Raw genomic sequence first — 21,304 nt, 5'->3', positions numbered from 1 at the left:
CCTCTCGAGGCTACTAACCATGATGTCATCCCTGCGAGGGTGGTGTGTGACCTGCTGGGATCAGGGACAGGAGGCGTGGCAGTCTCTGGCAAGTGGGCTAGTAGCACGAGACAAAATCCGGACACTGACTGCACAGAGATGCTTCTAAAAGAGCCGGCGCACTGCCATTGGGAGAAGGCACCTGTGGAGACCAACAGGGTCATGGGCTCTCCACCATGGATGGACTGGCAGGGAGGCGTGGGCTAGGGAGATGGTGTGGGGCAGGAGGGTAAGGTCAAAGGGATCTGGGGTCTCACAAGGGAGTTGCATGGCTCCAAGCAAGTCATTGTGTAATTGAGCTCAGGTACAGTTTTTCTTCTGTAAAATGGGCACGTGATCAGATCTTCCTAACACTGTTGTCTGGATGAAAGGGGCTAGTGCTGGTGAGCACTCACCACAGGTCCAGATGCATGGTAAGTAAACGTGAGCACTGGCATCTGTTCGTAATGGCAGCCTCCAGGATGGCAGAGGGGCAGAGTTCATAGTCCAGTTTTAAATGCCACTCTGCCACTTTCTGGCTGGATGACTTCGAACAAGTCTGTCCTACAGATTCCTTCGAACAGAGATGTGAACTGCCTGTACATCTGAGCTTGGGTGAGGATTGAGTGAGTTACCCTATGTAAAGGGCTTAGAAGAATCTGGCACTAAGTAAGCACTAAGGTATTAGCTTGTTATATGAGGTTAGCATTAATGTGAGTATTCTCAGTACTAAAGGGCTACAGTGAGGATGGGTGGTCCTTTTCAGTGTGGCCACAGATGAACTGGGAGTGGACATATAAGGGTCATAAATTTGGGTGCTGGCCTGCAAAATGGGGATTTTGGCAGTAGAGATGACAGAGGAAGATTTGCTCGGGTTATCTTCATTTGGAAGGAAAGGAGAGGAAGGAGTGACCCAGTGCTCTTTCTGAGGAGTCCCGGGTTGCTACCCTGCCATGGGACCTGTATCCTTAAAATAATGGCTTTGTACTCAACAGGTGCCCTACCCCACCCACAAGCCATCTGAGTCTCCCATTACTACTTCCATTACTGAGGTAGAAGGGTCCAGGATAAGAGCTAGGACTTCCTCAAGCCATGGGGAGCCTGGCAAGGTGGGCTGTGGGAGGTAAGAACCCCAGACCTGGGCTGACCTCACCGCCTGGGTACCTACAAGCAGAGAAACAGGCTGCGCTGTGAAAACTGAGCCTCTTTGCTGGCTCTGCGGGTTGTCAGTGCTGTGGGATTTAGCCTTTTTACATAACTGCTCCCCAGAGAAGAATGCATTAAAGGAGAGACGATAATACAGCAAAGGTATCTGGAATCATTGGCCCTCATTGGTCCTGCTGTACGACAAACTGAGGTCTAGAGAGAAAGGGCTTGAAAGGAAAAGGTTCCATGTGGCTAGAGACAACAGCTAAGAACTGTAAGCCCTAACCAGGAGCTGAAGCCTTCAAAGGTAATGCTGCATGGTTTCACAGCTCACCATTCCAGGAGGCAGGCTGGCACGTGCCTTCTGCCCGGCAGACCCCAAGGCCCCAGGGAACCCCACCCATGCATACTGCGCTCTTCCCTCTCCATGGGCAAAGTGTGGCTCTTTCATAGAGATGAAAACCATCCGTACCAGAACCAAAGCAGCCTCCATTCATGAAAACTGACACTTCTTTGCAATTGTCCGCCATGACTCTATTTGCCTCTTTTAACTGAAAGTCTAATGCTGCCATTCACTGGGCAGAGCAAACTGCCCGCTCCGGCCCTTTTCTGGGGCCCTTTTCTGGGGCCTTTGTGCAAGGACAGACTCTTCACTCTTCCCTTTCAGGTGGCAGGGGATAATCCCCCTCACCTCCCTATGCAATAGATGCAAGAGATGTGCGATCTCCTGGTGGGAGACAGGCAACCAAGTTTAGTGACAGGTGCCCACAACTTGTTCTTCATCCTGTTATGACAAAGCAGGGATGGGCTGAAGAAGCTGACTGGGACACTGATTTTTACCCTGTCTTGACTTTCTTGACTTCCACGGGCCCTGAAGTTTCTATACGCTCCCCTTTATCCTTCAGGAGCCTGTTGCTATAGGAACCTGGCAGGTTGATTTAATTGTCTCTATTGGGAGGCAGACACCTTTAGGCTTTTCCCATGCTGAAGAAGAGCCAGTCAAAGGTTTTACTGGTCATCTGAGATCTTAACAATGCTGGCGGGGGCACAGTTGGTGTCTCTGTCTCACTGTACACATAAGGCTATTATTCCCCCTCCCAGCTGTGAGCCCAGCTCGAGAAAGTGCCAATAGCACCGCAGCATCGGGAAGCACCCAGAGGCTTTCTTGTATTTTTTTTAAGATAAGCCAAGGGAGTAAAGATAATTGATAACATGATGAAAGGTCTGAAAATATTTAAGATCAATTTATTTCAGAATATTTACTGAGAGCTTATATTAAGGTTCTGGGTCACAACCTGTAATATTCATACTGATTTTGAAATTTCTCCCAGTTGTGGCAGAATTTTATGTCTAAGGGTCCAGCTTTCTCTATTTGAACTGGCTTCAGGAAGGACCCTGGGTAGCAGTCCTTAGGGATGGTGATGATTTTACCATCATTTCGAGCAAGTGTTGAGGCTGAGAAGGCTTCACCACACCTCCTGGTCTACCCACTTATTTAAGGTTCAGCCCTTTCTCAGCCTAAAGCAAATTGGGCTGAATGGTTTACAAATTCTTCTCTTCTAGAACGGTACAGATAATTGAGTTTCTAGCTGTTGCTCTTTTTAAATGTATATACTTTCTCTTCAAATAATTCTTTCACTTTCTACCCTTTACCTCTTCTTCTTTTCTTTCTCTTTCTTTCTTCTTTCTCTTTCTTTCTTTCTTTTTCTCTTTCTTTCTTTCTTTCATCTTTCTTTCTTTCTTTCTTTCTTTCTTTCTTTCTTTCTTTCATCTTTCTTTCTTTCTTTCATCTTTCTTTCTCTTGTCTTTCTTTCTTTCATCTTTCTTTCTTCCTCCCTTTCTATTTCATCCCTATTTTTTTCTTTTTTTATGGGGAGCAGGAAGGGGAGAGACATAATCGGAGAACCTTGTGTGCTTCCCTCCTAAGAGAACCTGAAAGGGGAATGAGGAAGTTTGGAGTCACATGGAAAACAATGGAGGAGACTCTTGGTTCTACTGAGGAAAGTATAATATAGTAGTTTCAGCTCATAGAACAGAGGTCATAATGATACCTTTTCATCACTGAATGCATCATTAGCCAAATGCTACAGTCAACTCTCAATTGTGCACCCAAGGTCCTGGGAAAATTCCAAAGTTTCCTTTCATGTCACAGTCTGTACCCACTCCATTCTTGTCACAACATCATCTCATCAGAGCTGCTAACAGATTGTATATAAAACGCCTTTTGGAATTACTTCTCTCTATCTGCCCAATCTCTTGTTGGGCTGTAACAAGTGCCTGAAAGGCAGGTGGAAGGAGAGACGTGGATAATGCAGGGCCTGACTCGTGAGGCCCCAGATAACTGGGCGTGCTCTGTGAGTTGATACACACAACTGAGCAGTTTTCCTTTGGGGTCCTACTGATCGAACAGCAAGGAGACCAGTGCTTTTGTCACTAATACACCTCCTGGTCTAAATTAAAAGGAGGATAAAATATGAACCGAGAAGCAGGTTTGCCAAATGGAATAGCTGCCAATGCTTTCCAGCGAAGTTTATCGCCTGGCATCGTATTTTGATTTAGTAGGTCTTGCCAAGATAAACACAGAGATGTGGACAGACCAATGGGGGAGGGGCTGGGTTGGGGTGGTGCTGATGAGGGGGAAGTGGAGAAAGCTGGGTTTCTTGATGGGAAAATGCTTTTGGACTTGGAGCAAGGTACCAAGGTGGGCAGGGAGGCCACGTGCAGATTTAAAGGCAAGCCAGATGGAGAGAAGTTCCCCCCAAATTACCCAACCCCAAAACCAAGAACACCAAAACAAACTCTAAGGGATCCAGCATAGCAGCAGCATAGCCTCATCGCGCTGAGCAATTTAGAAAGTGGAGGAAGGAGGAGAAGTAGGGAAGAGGAGGGGAAAGGGGAGAAAGAAAAAAGGAAAAAAGCAAAACAAACTAAATAAAACCACAAACAGAACAATATAAATAAAAATAAACAAACCAATAACAGAATAAAATTTGTAACTCCTTTTTTTTTTTTTTTAATTTCACAAAAGTTTTCACAAGGACAACGTTATAGAAGAAAACCCCCAGCAGTGGCTAGGTCATGCAGAACCATTAATTGTCATACCTTGGCCCATTCTATTCATCCTTGTTGCACTTTAGAGAGAGAAGTAAGCTATGTGAGTTTTACAATGCTTTTAAACTGTCATATTTCCTGTTGAGCACTTTAACTGGCACATTCTTATAGTTATAAATGTTCTATGGGCACAACTCTATAACCTCCTTTGCAAAGAATGCATGAAAAGCTCTTCATGATCCCAAACTGGGGTATATGTGTGTGTATATATATACAGAGATATATATATATATAGTTCTATATAAAAAGATAGATAGTTATACATAATGTAGAAATCGATATATAGGGACAAAAATAATTTGAAAAAAATTTTTCCACTCGTAGGGCTTTTTAATATACATGTATACAATTTTGCCCCACCCCATTCCTGGTCTGAATACTGCACTGCCCTGTCTTTGGTATGGGGGCAGAGGTTCAGACTCAGCCTCACCATTTTGTCAGTAAAAGTGCTTGTCAATTCACACAGCAAGCAAATCTCCAAAACTACCATGCTTGGGGGGAGAGGGGGTCCGAAATCTAAACTCAAAGCATTCACCATAAAAACACCTTTATAGAGATGGTATAGCTGTGGCATTTTTCTCCTCCCCTCCACCCCTATTCTGCTTGATGGAATTTTTTTTAAAGTAGACATTTCAAATCGGTATACACCAGCCCCGGGCTAGTCCACAAGTACAAGACTTTGGTTCCGGTGGAGGTTGCCGATTTGTAAGGACTACTGCCCTGCCTAAAGCCTGATGTGCATGCATAAAACATCTGACGACCGTATATTGAAAAAAAGGGATTTTTCTACCTTTCCTCTCATGCTTACTAACTGTTAAAAAAGGAAGGAAAGAAGGAAAACAAAAGAAAAAAAATGATTATACCAAAATGTGTTTGGCTCACTGTTGCACACTTCTCCCCCACCTCCTGACGACAAGGAGCGGCTAGCTGTTGTTGTCATTGTCTGCCTAAGTGAATTGGCCATGTTCAAGAAACGGGAGGAGGAATCTTCCCACCAGCTCTCTGCTTCGGGACAGCCAGCACCACGCAGCTGTGCCAACAGTCCGAGGTGGTGGCTAGCTTTTGTCTTTGTTGAGTCAACTGGGGCTCAGTTCCCCCCTACCTTCTGATTTATTTAGCAGGTCGGCTCCTAGAAAAACATGATCTGCTGCTGGGTTTACCTTCCTCACGCTCTACCACGGCCCCAGCCCTTGCTCCTCCCTGGCATTGGGGCCCTGGCTAATCAAACAAAGGGGAGTAAAAAGGTCCCCTGAGAATGCATGGAAAAATACTCACTCTTTCCTGAGCATTATTTATTCTGTACATAAGGTAAGTAATTCACCTTTTAAAAGATGTAAAAGTCCCAGGAAGGCAGTTTTTAATGACTTACATCTGATATTTATGATACATATGGCTTTTCATCCAAAATGTCAAAAGTGAAAGAAAAAAAAATAGCTAGTCATATGGCATAAGGAGACAGAATAACAATTTAATATGCAATGAAACCTCTGTTCACTTAAGTGACTAGAATTTGATAAATCCACGAATGGGATACTGTTCTTTCCTCCACAGTAAGGGTAGAAATGTTCACAGGAACTCCCAGAGGAAGTGAGCTCTGGGACAAAAAGGCCCTGGTGAGTAAAAAAAATCTCAGATGTTCTCTTATAAAAGCAGGTGCTTAATAATCATCTACACAAATGGGGAAAGCCTTTTAAATGCTTCGCGAGGCTTTAGCCCAGAGAGTGGAAACAATCGATATGTTTTTGTTGCTTTTTGGTTGCTCCTTTCAAATAAATGTGTATGTATATATTATTGCGTGTGTATTAAAAAAAAAAAAGAAAGGAAAGAAGGAAGGAAAACAACAACAAAATCAAAACCCGAAGCACCCTGATAATCCTGATAAATCAGAACAAACTTTTCTTCTACATTAACTAAACTTGCTTTGCATAACTGACATGGATCACAATGGCTCTCCCCTGCTCTGCGAACTCCTTCCTGCAGTGAGCTATTTATGTCTGGAGCATGCCTTTGGGTTATTTTTTCCCCTAGAATCATAAATAACTTTTGGTCCTTCTGCTTATTTGCTGTTGTGCTCAAGGGTTTTATGGTGGTGAAATAAAAATGACAACCACATGCACACTATCATACATATGCAAATATGTGTAAAAAAGAGGGGGGACTACAGGGGAAAAGGGGGGAAGTTACTGTTGGAAACACCCACTGGGGAAATGAATGGCAGATACAGTTTCACACACGGTGGCAGTGGGTACACATATCAGAGGCGCTCTTCCTGCACGTACTTCTGTTTGTCTCGGGACTCCCGGGACTTCGGTCGGTTCTGTCGGTTTGCTGTGGACGGGATGGAGTGCACGGAGGAGCTCTTCTTGCTGGAGGACTGGGACGAGTGGGAGGAATGGGAGAGGCTGGCCCGGGACTGGCCGGCGTTGTGGTCAAACTGCATCAAGCAGAAGATCAGGTCTGTCGGCACGAGCTCAAACTCGTACGGGGGGTTGGTGATGACATACCTGCCCAGGAAAACAAAGGGGTTATGGAATGACGATAAACTGGCTGCATAGTTCACCCCCCCTCTGAACCAAGAGGCTCCTCAGGTCTTGAAGAGCATCTGGAGGATGGGCTTCTAGCTGGTCCAAGGCCTTAAACATTCTCTCCCAAGCTGAACTAAATCTTCCTCTCTTTAGCTCAGGGCAGGAGGCCCGCCACAAGCCCTGGCAGAGACGCTGAATTAATGCCTATGATGGGAGAACCAAACTGTGCTTCCTATGGTCTATGTGCCCCTTTCAATTCAATATCAAGTTCAATTCTGATCCTGAGTAGCCCAAATGCATTCAGGAGGTTCACGGAGTGCACTGCATCTTTCATTCTAGAATGTTCTGACCATCCTGGACACACATCACAGGATCAAAAAAAAAAAAAATTACTGTTTCCTCTATAGTAGTACACCTCAAAGTGGGTCCTCAAGCCAGACATACCAGCATCACCTGGGAACTTAAAATGCAAATTCCTAAGCAACTCCACTCCAGATCTATGGAGTCAGATGCGCTGGGGTGGGGTCCAGCAATTTGTGTTTTGACAAGCTTTGCAGGTGATTCTCATGCTCACTAAACTTTGAGAACTCACTAGTCTACAGCAATTTGTCTCCACTCTGGCTATATACTATAACCTCTGTGCATTAAAAAATTATCTATATTTTCAATCCAGACCAATTAAGTCAGAGAAATCAGAATACTTTTAAAAAAGCACCGCTGGTGATTCTAAAGTGCAAGCCAAGCTGAGAATTACTCATCTCTATAGAATTGTTTCTTGAGGTATATCATGCAAACACACTGATTTTGGTAATTCTATGACGTACTTTTAATTTGGGGTTGCTATGAATTTATTTTAATGCAATTAGAAAAATATAACTAGCACACATAAACTTATTTTTTCTACTTAAGGTGATAATACATAATTTTCTTGAAATAAATATATAAAAGTTTAAAAAGTAAGTCCATTAAAAATACAGTCAGTAAAAATATAGGCATCTAAGATATGGCAAAGGAACCATTTATCTTAAACACTAGCAATATGAAATATCTACTAGGTACCAACGGAATGATCCCAGTAGCTGGAGTTTGGAGGAGATGCTCCTATTCAGGAACTAATCTATAAAACTTGATTTCTTCCCACAATATCTTTACATCTGCTATGAGTAGTTAAAGAAAAAAACCTCCCATAACCTCCGAACTCAGTGTTGGATATAATGTGGGCAGAGTCATTTGCATACTGAGAGCATGTATTTAGACCTTTGCCTTCACAGTGGGGGACAAGAGAGGGTATTTCTGTCTCTGCATTTGGGTTGGGAGAGCAGAGTGGAAATATACTTACCTCTTCGTGCATTGGCTGGGGGTGCTGAGGTGAGCATCTCTCAGCCGGTAAATTCCAAAACAAAGCATATTATACGTTTTCAGAGCTTTGCAGAACAGATCACCATAACAACCACCATCCTGGGAGACAAGAAAAGAACAGAGAGAAACATTTTTATTTGTCTGAAAGTAGAGGTCCAGGGGGAACCGAGCCTTTTCACGAAAGCTTGTTTTGGTGTCTCCTGAGTTGGAGGGTCCGTCCCAAGGGACTGAGGCTAAAGACGTCATTGTGATTAACAGCTTACATCCAATACTGGTCATTTTGAGAGATTAGCTAATGATGGGGTTCTCCTCTAGTTTTCTCCAGTTTTCCATCTGCAGCAATGAGAGCCCTAAAGAGAGTGTGCCTCTCCCTCATTTGAAGTGAAGGTGTAAAGCTTGAAGGTCTCAGATGCATGCTTGGCTGAGAAGAAACCAGCTCTGCGAAATGGTGATTATGTTTAGCCCCAGCTCGGCTGTAATCACTGTGATCTGACCGTGTTGTCAAAACTGCTCGAGTGATAATTAAAATCACTGCCAGGAGAAAAGACCCCACCAGGTACTATGGTGACAGACTCTTTCAGGGAAAGGACTGTGTGAAAAGCACAATTTACAGACCTCCGAGATGGCACTGGCGGAAGAGAATGTGTTTCCCCAGGAGGCGAGAGCTGTGGGCTGAATAAGTGGGATTCACAGTCCTAATCAGTTCACGGTCACCTTCCAAGGTCTGGGGCCTGATGTGGAATGTGAAAGCAAACCCACTCACTTGGAAATGCTGGCTTCACGCAGCCAGGTGGCTTCAGGTGGGCGTGAGAACAGGAAGGGCCCTGAAGGATGACTTCTCTGGGAATAAAGTGGCTGCCTTTGTCCTTCCTGCCACTGGAATTTCCACGTGGGCACCGTGTGACAGAACACAAACGGGGTCAAATCTTACCATTATTTAAAATCTTTATCCCTTCAAAGTCAATGATAGAGCCCAGTCTAACAAAGGTCCTTGCTCATTACCACACCAAAATATGGTGCAAGTTGGCATCAGGGTTTCAGAAGAAACAGAGAAAATGACCCTTTCCCTGGGAGAAACTGTTGTTTGTACAATAAATGAATCTGTCCCCAAGACTTGTGGCTCCACCCTCTGAGCAAATCCCTGGAGGTGGAGTAGGGCTGCGAATAAGGGTTAAGACTGCAGACTTTGGCCAGAGTACGTGAACCCAGCTGGTGCATGGGGCCCAAAGGGAGGCACTGGTCATCCCCTCTGTGGCCGGGAGGGCATGGGGGAGAGTGACCTGGCCCAGCCTCAGAAATTCGAAGACCCAGGTCCAGAATTAGAGCCATTAAAGGATCCACATGAGATGCTCTTTGTTTGGCTGGTGGCTCTAGATGCATGTTGGTGTTTCAAAAACCTCCAAGGCCTGAGTCATACCCAGATACAAACACTCCGAATCCTGGGAACTGGGCATGGCCATCAGTGGTTTTTACAAGCTCCTCATGGGCTATGAATGTGCCTTTGGGGTGAAGTAGCCCTGCAGTATGCCAAGACCCTGTGGACAGGGGGGTCCCAGCCTTGGCTGCATGCTGGAACCAGCTGATGCCTCCCAGCTCATGATAGAAGACACCTAGGGGAGTGAGTAAGTGCATAGGCTCACAGGGCCCAGGGTTCCTGGTGCAAATTCCTCATCGGGCCAATCCTCAGTCTCTCTGAGCCTCAATTTCCTTAGAGTGTCTGATAATAGAACCTATGTCAAAGGATTGCCATGGGAATAAAAATGAATGACTGTATGTAAAGCACAGTGCCTGCTACCCAGTAACCATAATCATTGCCTCATAGTTATTTACCATAGAAGACAGAAAAGGCAGGTACCCAGCCCACCCAGGCCAAGTTATTCCCAATCAGTGGGCTCAGAGGACCTCTACGCCATGAACTCACCCCCAAGTCTGCAAAGGGCCCATCCAGCAGTGCTAACTGGGCCACGCGGCAGCGGTCCCTATTCGCCAGTGTCTGGGGGGTGCTGTAGCCCCCTCGAAGTGCATTCTCCTCAGCAATCAGAGCCTCGAGCTCTGGCGTGGCTCCTCCGGTCACCAGGGTCCGGATCAGGGTAAGGATATTGTCGTTGAAGTATGTCTGGGGAGAGAGTTGGGGGGAAAAAGTCCTTTAAGCAAACACGCTAATGTCACAACAACAGACATCCAAATTACAACTTTTCTTGGGATTGCCTGTTTAAAGTTCTGGCCTGTCTCTTCAAATAATTTTATGTGGGAAGTGAAAAGACAGCAGCCTCCAATTATTCCATTCTTTTCTCTCCTGCTTGGTTCTGCCAGGAGAGCCTGACTTTTAAAAAACCAATTCAGGGAACTTTCATTAAAGGGCTGAAATCTAAATGGTTGGTGTTTACCATAACTGGTGGTAGTAGGGATGCAAACACTGCTTCCTCTCTTCCTGCCCTGCGTGTCTACTAGGGGACTTCTGACTTGTGACACAAAATGCAGCCTGCCCAGGCTGTTAACCCATGTACGACTACCCAGTCTGAGGTACTGTCACCTTCTGCCAGGAAGTCGCCTTCCCCAACAGTGGCAAAACTTCTCTCTGCGTTGGAAAGAGATGCCAAGAGCCTCATTAAGGCCACACGCTCTACAATTTACTATGTGCCTTGATAATAATCTAACCCAGAAATCTCTATCAATTAAATATGCCAGATAAAATTATGAGGGGCAGGATGTCCTGGTGTGTGCACTTTGGGTTTTGTTTTTTTAAGTCCTCTCAACAGCCTGAGGCAAAATATAGCATATTAGAGACGTTTCCCTCAATTGTACATTTGTCTCACATCTGAAATATAACAGGTCTGTCAGGAACAAAACAATGGGAGTTTAAAAAAATTAATAGGGTGTCAAATAAAAGAGCTCAAAAAGACATTTGTCATCCAGCCTAATTTGAGAAAAATCTCAAGCAAGGGTCTGCATTCCATTTTCCAAGGTAAGAAGAAATCAAGCAGGTGAAATGAATTCAAACCAGAGTTTGCCTGTGGCTTCTGAGGGCGCATGGACCTTTGGGAGAGGGTTAGGAAAGACAGCGGCATTTCACATCCGCAATTTCTCAGACACTTGACCGGGCAAAACGTAGTGGGGAATAAACCAGGTAAAGAGGAGTTCTCGTCCTGGGTAGCCAGCACTAGTTCTCTGTCTTGGGGGAGGTTGACTAACCGGTTCTAGGCTTTGATATTCTCATCCACAAAATTAGCACAGTCATTAAGATCAAATTCATATGAAAATTCATCCCCGAGGACTCCTGGGGCAAGATTCACTTTCGTCTTTGAAATACTCGCAAAACCCACCCAGAGTGATAGACAATCCCAACAGCAAAGGAGATTGAGGAATGTTACTCAGGAGTCAGACCCTAAGGAAAACCTTGTCTCAGAGACGCCGGAGCTCAGATGTGCCCCAGGGCACAGAAGCGGACCGAGGACAAGCACAGGAGAACTGTTGCTGGGTCAGTCAGGGGAAAAGAGTCAGGCGGTGGGTTTAATGCTGGCTTCACCTCGCAGGAGCTGTGTGACCCTGGAAAGTTATTTGTCATTTTTGTGCCTCAGTTTCATGATCTGTAAAATGTATTAACAGAGTGGTTATAAGGACAATAGAACTAATACACGTGAGGTGCACAGAGCAGGGCTTGGTGCACAAGAAGCGCTGATAAATACTTCCGACCTAATAGCAGACACTCGGAGCTCTCACCGGTGAGAGGAATGGTCAGCTCATCCTCAACCTTCCCTTTTTAAAAATCATTTATGTTTGGGGTAAGGGGTGGGCAAACCAAGGCCATATATTTCATCCTTGAATCTGTACTTTTCAGTTGCTTCCATTCAAGACCCTATTTGGAATCAGGAATGACACAACAAAGGTCACCAGGGCCCTGCATCCTGGGATGGGACAGCAGTAATGGCAAGAGCCCCCAGAGGTGTGTTCTAGCGGAGGTGGCCTTGGGGCACACCCACCAAAGTTTTCAGAGGTAAATCCTCTTCCCTACAGTCAGATGGCACATCAGTAGAAGCAGGAGACCCCTCCTTAACACTGGGGCACATTAAATGTATGAGTGCTGGGCACAGAACTTTGACAAGGGCCTTTGAGCTCTAATTACCCTTTTAGATAAGACCAAGAGGAGGAATCTAACAGCTTGCAAAGTGGGCGATAGAATATTCACGACCTCGTATACCCAACTCTGTTTTTCGGTAGAGAGAAATTTAAAAAGCCAGTATAAATATTTTTTAAAAGGGAACCACAGTATTTAAGATATAAAGGAAAAGCATCATTTTGACTGATTAAATGGTTGCTGGAAGAAGAAAAAGAAAAAGAAGCAAAAGAAAAAGAAGCACCTGTTTTAGAATAAAATTTTTTTTAAAGTATAGTTTCTATAAGAAGTAAAAGATCAGATTATAAAAAAGCTGACTTCATACAACTTACCCAATTATTTTTTATGTAAGATATTTAAATTAAGTAGATGTGATTAGAGATAATTAAAAGAATCCAATATCCCTTCATGATAAAAACATTCAATAAACTAGGAATAGAAGGGAATTTCTTCAACCTGATAAAGGGCATGTATCAAAAACCCAAAGTTAACAGCAGACATAGTGGTGAAAGACTGGATGCTTTCCCCTTAGAATCAGGAACAAGACAAGAAAGTCAGCTCTCACCACTTCTATTCAACACAGCACTGGGAGCTCTAGCCAAGGCTAGAAAGAAATGCGGGGACCATATCGGAAAGAAAGAAGTAAAACTATCTCAGTTTACAGAGAACATAATGTTATATATAGAAAATTCTAAGGTATCTATTAAAATTCAATTATAGATAATAAATGTGTTCAGCAAGTTTGCAGGTACAAAGTCAATATACAAAAAATCATTTGTATATCTATACACTTGCAACGAACAATACAAGAATAAAATTAGGAAATTCCATTTATAATAGCATCACAAAGAATAAACACTTAGGAATAAATTTAACCAAGGAAGTGCAAGACTGGTACACTGAAAACTACAAAATATTGTTGAAAGACATTAAAGAAAATCTAAATAATGGAAAGGCATCCCATGTTTATGGATTGGAAGTCTTAATATGATTAAGACAGTGTTCCCCCAAACAATTTACAGATTCAGTACAATCTCTGTCAAAACCCCCAAAACCATTTTTATAGAGATGGAAAAGCTGATTCTAAAATTCATATGAGGGGCACCTGGGTGGCTCAGTGGGTTAAGCATCTGCCTTGGGCTCAGGTCATGATCCCAGGGTCCTGGGATCGAGCCCCACATTGGGCTCACTGCTCAGCAGAAAGTCTGCTTCTCCCTCTCCCTCTGCCCCCGCCCCGCTCCTGCTCTCTCTCTCTCTCTCTCTCAAATAAATAAATAAAATCTTTTAAAAAAATTTTAAAAATGGTAAAATTCATATAAAATTGTAAGCACTCCAAATAATCAAATAATCTAAAAGAGATAAAGTTGGAGGACTCACACTTCCTGATTTCAAAATACACTACAACACTACTATAATCAAGACAGTGTAGAATTGACATACGGACAGACATGGGACTGAATTGAGAGTCCAGAAAGAAACTCACATGCTTTTGGTCAATTGATTTCAACAAGGTGCCAAAATCATTCCACGGAGAAAGAACATAGTCTCTTAAATAAATGGTGCTACAATTCTTGGGTTTCCACATTCAGAAGAATAAAATTGGACCCCTACCTCACACCATATGCAAAAATTAATTCAAAATGGATCAAAGACCTAAATGTAAGAGCTAAAACTATGAAACGCTTAGAAGAAAACATAGGGTAAAGTGTCACGACCTTTGATTTGAAAATGGATTCTTAAATATGACACTCAAAGCACAGCAACCCCCTCAAAAAAGATAAATTTAACTTCATCAAAGTTAAAATTTTTGTGCATCAAAGTACACTATCCAGAAAGTGAAAAAAATAGCCTTACAGAATGAGAGAAAATATTTGTAAATCATATATCTGATATAGTAGCCAGAATATATATATAATATATATAATCTTATTTAAGACTACATATATAAAATCTTTATATATATCAAATCTTATATCCCAACAACATAAAGACAAATAACCCAATTTTAAAAATGGACAAAAGACTTAAATAAACATTTCTCAAAAAAAGATATACAAATGGCCAACAAAATAAATGAAAAGATGCTCGAGATCACCAGTCATCAGGAAAATGGAAATCAAAACCACAGTGAGATACCTCTTTACACCCACTAGGATGGCTATAATCAAAAAGACAAATCATAACAAGAGTTGGTGAGGATGCAGAGAAATTGCAACCCTAACACTCTGCTGGTGGGAATATAAAATGACACTGCCACTTCAAGAAACAGTTTAGCAGCTCCTCATACAGTTAAACAGAGTTATATAACCCAGCAATTCTACTTCTATATATATACCCAAGAGAAATTTAAAAAATATATCCATATGAAAACTTGTATACATATGTTTATAGCAACATTATTCATAACAGCTAAAAACAGAAATAGTCCAAATGTCTATCACCTAATGTATGCATAAATAAAATGTGTTATATCCATGAATATTATTGAGTTATATGAATGTTATTCTTACCATAAAAAGGGATGAAGTACTAATACCTTGAAAACATTATGTATGTTAAGTGAAAGAAGTCAGTCACAAAAGACTACATATTGTATGATTCCATTTATAAGAAATGTCTAGAAGAAGCAAATCTATAAAGATAGGTGGTAGATTAATTGTTGCTTAGGGCTGGGGGAGGGGGACAGAGGTTAGTGGGGGTTGCTAAAGCATATGGAGGGTTTTTTTGAGGCAATGAAAATGTTCTAAAATTGACTGGTGATGGTTGTACATATTTCTGATTACACTAAAAATCACAGAATTGTACATTTTAAATGGGAGAATCTTAATTATAAAGAGAAATAGTTAAAAGGTAACTAAACTTACAATGGCCAGATTTTTTATCCATTAAGAAGCAATAATTAACAATACTGTATTGTACATTGAAAAATTTAAGTGGGTAGATCTCATGTGGTGGTCTTACCAAAACAACAATGAAAAAGAGGCACTATGTTGTAGAACTAAAAATCACATGCACACAAAATCAGTGGTGTGGAAGTAAGTCTAAGAAGTTGGCCGAAACTACATAGAGAAATATGTAGAGACCTTTCTTTTTCTTTTCTTCTTTGTTTCCTTCTTTCTTTCTCTTTCTTTCTTTTTTCTTCCTTCCTTCCTTCCTTCCTTCCTTCCTTCCTTCCTTCCTTCCTTCCCCTTTCTCTTTCTTTCCTTCTTTCTCTTTCTTTCTTTTTCTTTCTTCCTTCCTTCCTTCCCCATTCTTTCTTTCTTTCTTTCTTTCTTTCTTTCTTTCTTTCTTTCTTTCTTTCTTTCTCTTTCTTTCCTTCTTTCTTTCTCTTTCTTTCTTTCTTTCTTTCTTTCTTTCTTTCTTTCTTTCTTTCTTTCTTTCTTTCTTCTTCCTTTCCTTTCTTTCTTTCTTTGTTTCTTCTTTCTTTCTTTCTTTCTTTCTTTCTTTCTTTCTTTCTTTCTTTCTTTCTTTCTTTCTTTCTTTCTTTCTGTCTGTCTGTCTATCTGCCTGTCTGCCTGTCTGCCTTCCTGCCTGTTTGTCTTTTTTAATGAGAATGTTAGTAGATATTGAGGAAAGACAACAGAGGTCAAATTGATAGTGCTCACAAGTTAATACTGTAAACAAAATTCAAGCAAGTCAAAATGAGTAAGCAAGCAAGGACACAATGAACACAACCTCTCTTGAGCTGAAGAATGAACTGAGGATGTGGCTCACCAAGTGAATGTGGCCATCACTTAAATCTGTAACAGGTGAATATTTAAATTTAAAATATTAAATGAAGAAAAAATGTCACCTAACACAATGCTGTGAGGAAAAAAATATGTATACGATCAGGTTAGCCAGAGACTTCTCTAGAAATTTTAAGAATGATGCCAACTGAGTTTGGAAAGGACACATTTGTTCCAAGAATTCTACACGCAGCTAAATCATCAATCATTTGTGAAGGCAATAGAAATATTAAAAAAAAAACCAAATATTTTTGAATCTCTGAGTGTCTAAGCATTTATTGATTTACTTCATTAAAAAAATAAGGAACAAAAGTCAACATCCTTCAAGATCATTTGAAACTTTTAGAAATTAAGAAATGAGCAAATTTGGTTTTAAAATACTGGTGAAATATATTGAAACATGGAATTTAAGAAATGGTTGCATGTTTTATTACTAAACTAAATGCAATTGTCAAAAATAATTCTTGAAAGAAAAACTGACAAAATTATTTGTTAATATGGTAATATTAATTTATTTTTAAAAGTCAGAAAAATGAGGTAGGAGAGAGGAGGATGGATATAAAGGAAGAATCAAAAGCTAAATTTTTCTAGATAATAATGCTAAGAAAATATACTTTCAAACATATTCATAGAATGTCTGGTAACCACTAACTGAATCAAAAATAGAATATAGATAGTTTACACATCGCTAGAGAAAATATGCATACAAAAATATAGCCTATATACCCAAAGATGGATAATAAAAGACACCAGTATAGAAGCATGTATAAAGCATAATGCAAAATTATAGTATTATATTTTAATAACTAAACATAAATGAGCTAAAGGATTCGATTAAATTGCAAAGGTTCTCAGACTTATTCAAAAGCCAAAATAAAAATCAAACTATGATATTTTCAGAGAGAAATAGGAAAAAGCAAAACAAAATAGGCATGCAAAACTGTATTTCAAGGGAAAATTTTTAAATGTTACATTAAGCAAGTTAGTTTTGTATTGATAGTGAAAATTTACAATAAAGATATAACCTACTTATGCACAAAATAATATAACTGAAATATAGAAAGTAAAACTAATTAGCAATTAGAGTAAAATAAATGTGGACTGAGAGTAATATGTAAAATATCACTGTGTTTCTAGCTTCAGTAGCTCACGCAGACCAAACTATGAGAAACTTAAGGATATAATGAAAGTGCTTTAGTAGATTTGTGCTAAATTTTGCAACATTTTTAGATAGCTTCCAAACAGTAATTACAAAAAAAGATCAACGACTCAAAGTATAAAATTTCAATATATATAATAAAGCATAAGCTGCAGAGTCTACATTTAGAAAATTAAGATGATAGTAGAAATAAAAGTAAATATCCCAACATCTCCAAGTTTAAAAGTATTCTAAAACCTAACTATAGGTCAAGATGGAAATCAAACTTAGAATATAGAGTATTTAAAAGTTAACTATTTGAAAATGGCATATAAGAATGCCATGGATTGAGGCCAAAGCTACAGAAACAAATTCAGAGCCTTAAATGATCTTATTATTAAGTACAAAAGAATTACAATAAATAATGTTAAGCATTAAAAGAACTGTCTTTTACTGTTCTTTTTTTATCTTAGAAAAGCAGAAGGATGAAATAATAAAGCATCAATAAATGAAATCACAAGAGGATATTTATTAAAATGATAAATACAAGAAATAATTCTTCAAAAAACGAAACAAGCCTATGACAAATATAACTAAAAAAGTAAAATGAAAAATAAGAAAGAGAATATAGTGTCATATACGTTTGAGAATTAACACTCCTATCCTGGAAGCTCTCTTTAGTATCACAGCTCCTGGTCATGCATGAGAACAGCTACTGTTGTTCAAAGGAAAGCAAAATAATGATCATCCACAGACAGAGAAGATTCTTAGGAAAAAAATAAAAAAGAATACCATATTCCTTAACATGTCAACTGGATGTTATAATGTCTTATTTTTTCAAGTAAAATTTTTAAGTTGGATATATGTCATAGATTCAACTGGATTTTTAATATTTATTTATTTACTTATTTTGCGAGAGAGAAAGAGAGAGAGAGAGAGAGTGTGTGTGCATGTGTGAGTGTAGGGGAGGGGGTGGCAGAGGGGCGGAGAGAATCTATGCAGGCTCCACGCTTAGCCCAGAGCTAGACATGGGGCTCCACACGGGGCTCTATCTCAGGACCTTGGGATCATGCCCTGAGCCAAAATCAAGAGTAGGGAAGCTTCACCCCCTGAGCCACCCAGGTGCCCCTCAACTGGACTTTTTAAAAACTTGATAGAACTATGCTAAATTTCCTCTGGAAACAGTTTATGAAATTGTCCTCCCAGGGACTCTAATAAATATTAAATATTTCATAACTTAACATTGTAGACAATAGTAAAAATGAGAAGACCAATCAACCATAATGGATTACTGAGAACAATAGTCTAATAGTTCTATGTACAAATACAGGAGCTGGCAAATCTGGCCCTTGGGCCAAATCCAACCTGCCACATGTTTTCTTAAATAAAGTTTTATTGGGACCTAGACATACCCATTTGTTTACAAATGGGCTTTTATGCTATAATGACAGAAGTCAAGTACTTTCAACAGAGTCCTTATGGCTCTCAAAAACCTAAGACATTCACCACCTGGCCCTTTACGAAAAAAAATTTGCTGCTCTGTTCTTTAATATGATAAGGAAAGCATCATACACCATAAGGAAAAAATGTTTTTTCAAGAAATGATTTAGGGATGGGCGCCTGGGTGGCTCAGTTGGTTAAGTGACTGCCTTCAGCTCAGGTCATGATCCTGGAGTCCCGGGATCGAGTCCCGCATCGGGCTCCCTGCTTGGCGGGGAGTCTGCTTCTCCCTCTGACCCTCCCCCCTCTCATGTGCTCTCTCTCTCTCATTCTTTCTCTCAAATAAATAAATAAAGTCTTAAAAAAAAATGATTTAGGGATAACTGGCTATCTGGAAAAAAATTCTTCAACAATATAGTAATGATTAAATAAATCATGATACACTTATATTACTTATATTGTCCAGATATTATGTTTTCAGAGAATATTTAATGGCACAGTAACAATTATATGATGTAATAGTAAAATATGCAAAAAGGCAGGATCCAAAAAACAACATGACATAAAATTCACGTTAAAAGGGCAGACCTCGGGGCACCTGGGTGGCTCAGTCCGTTAAACGTCTGTCTTCGGCTCAGGTCATGATCCCAGCGTCCTGGGCTGGAGCCCCACATCGGGCACCGTGCTCAGCGGGAACCCAGGTTCTCCCTCTCCCTCTGCCTCCCTGTCTGCCTACTTGTGATCTCTCTCTCTCTCTGTCAAATAAATAAATAAAATCTTAAAAAAAAAAGGGCAGACCTCAAGTGATACAGGTTTATTTATGTAAAAATAATTGTACTTAGTACCCCAAAATTTTACTTGGTGATTAACTCTTGGTGACAGAATTCTGACTGATTTTAATTTTTCCTACAATTTTATTTATTTTATATATTTTGACTGTGAAAATATATTTATATTAAATTTCTAAAAAAGGAAATGAATGAAATTCATGTAACTCAGTAGCAAAAACCCACGAAAAAATCCTATTCAAAATGGGCAAAGAAACTGAATAGACATTTTTCCAAAGAAGACATACAAATGGCCAACAGGTACATGGAAAGGTGCTCAACATCACTAACCATCAAGGAAATGCAAATCAAAACCACAACGAGCTATCACCTCACAACTGCTAGAACGACTGTTGTCAAAAAGGCAAGAAATACACGTTGATGAGGATGAGGAGAAAAGGAAACCCCTGTGCACTGTGGTTGTGAATGTAAATAGGTGCAGCCACTATGAAAAACAGTATAACTGTTCCTCAAAAAATTACAAATAGAACTACCATATGATCCAGCAATTCCACTTCTTATATAACTGAAGGATGCAAAATCACTATCTCAAAGATACAGCTGCACTCCCATGTCCACTGCAGAACTTTTTACAAGAGCCAAGACATGCAAACAACCTAAGTGTCCATCGACAGATGAGTGGATAAAAAAAATATGGTGTGTGTGTGTGTGTGTGTGTGTGTGTGTGTGTGTGTGTATAACGGAATACTACTCAGCCATAAAAAGAAGGAAATCCTGTCATTTGCAACAACATGGATGAATCCTGAGACATTGTTAAGTGAAATAAGTCTAAGAGAGAAATCCAAATATTGTATAATCTCACTTACATGTGGAACCTGGAAAAAAAAAAAAAAACCTGACCTCACAGAAAAAAGAGAACAGATTGGTGGTTGTCCGGGGCTGGACATGGGGGATGGGGGGGAAACAGGTAAAGGTGGTCAAAGGATACAAGTTTCCAGTAAGATGAATTCCATTCATTCCATAAGATGATTAAGTTCTGGGGATGTAATGTATAGCAGGGTGACTGCAGTTAACAGTACTGTATTGTATATTTAAAAGTTGCCAAGAGAGTAGATCTTAAAAGTTCTCACACACCCACACAAATATACAGCTATGTGAGGTGATGAATGTGTCAACTAACCCTACTGTGGTAATCATTTCTCAATATATACATATATCAAGTCATTACATTATATACCTTAAATGTACTTAGTGTTATAAGTTCATTATATCTCAATAAAACTAGGCCAAAGAAAGGAAGCAAATGTTATAAAATAGTTCAAGGCAAAAAACGCAGCCACAAACAACCTGATGAAAATATAGCTGAATATTTAACTGATTCAGGATACCTGATAGTTCTCTTGTTCAGCAGGCACTTTTTAAGCATAAACACTATAGAATAATTCACAAAAGTAAATATGCATTTACATGATTACATACAAATTAAAAGTTTAGATACTTCAAAAATTGTCATAAACACAATTAAAGGACCTCCTAGAGAAAATGATAATCAGTGCCCGCTGGAGCACGCGGGATAGGATTTACACACCCATGATGGCAGTATGAATTAACAGGAGAGAATCCAGCCATATGCATCAAGAGCTTTGAAAGTGTTCTTATTTGTTAAAAACCCAGTAAGTTTGCCTCAAGATAATAAATCGCTTCTTGTTCAAAGATTATGTGCAATAATGTTTATCCCAGGGTTAATTATTGTTAAAACAAAAAATTTTTAAAGTGAAATGCCTCACGATAGGTAAATAATGGTTAAACAGGTGCTGGAATATCTCTAGGTTAGAGTCTCAGGAAGTCCTATGGAGGCATTGCAAATCAGGATACGCAATAATACGACATGATTAAATGCTCTGGATAAAATGCTAAGCGTTAAAAGAAAAGAAAAA

At 40.2% G+C, this 21,304-nt stretch overlaps 1 protein-coding gene across 29 annotated transcripts in view; it reads right to left on the bottom strand.

Annotated features, from left to right (window-relative positions):
• Nucleotides 1–21,304, bottom strand: part of KCNMA1 (potassium calcium-activated channel subfamily M alpha 1) — a 744,082-nt gene that overhangs the window by 3,205 nt on the left and 719,573 nt on the right. For 16 of the 29 annotated variants that reach the window (XM_088020038.1, XM_088020039.1, XM_028109578.2 and 13 more), the window contains 3 exons: nt 10,081–10,275; nt 8,140–8,258; nt 6,555–6,779 (listed from right to left, as the gene is read on the bottom strand). In XM_088020038.1, the coding sequence (XP_087876164.1) occupies nt 6,555–6,779; nt 8,140–8,258; nt 10,081–10,275 (539 nt within the window). Of the gene's footprint in view, nt 1–4,266; nt 4,296–6,529; nt 6,780–8,139; nt 8,259–10,080; nt 10,276–21,304 lie in introns of those variants that run through there. The other 13 variants (XM_088020031.1, XM_028109572.2, XM_028109573.2 and 10 more) reach the window with 2 other exon arrangements.

The sequence above is a fragment of the Eumetopias jubatus genome, unplaced genomic scaffold (genome assembly GCF_037043125.1).
Source record: "Eumetopias jubatus isolate StellerSeaLion01/CBP00866 unplaced genomic scaffold, mEumJub1_p1.0 scaffold_17, whole genome shotgun sequence".
NCBI lineage: Eukaryota > Metazoa > Chordata > Mammalia > Carnivora > Otariidae > Eumetopias > Eumetopias jubatus.
This window is presented reverse-complemented; position numbering and strand designations above follow the sequence as displayed.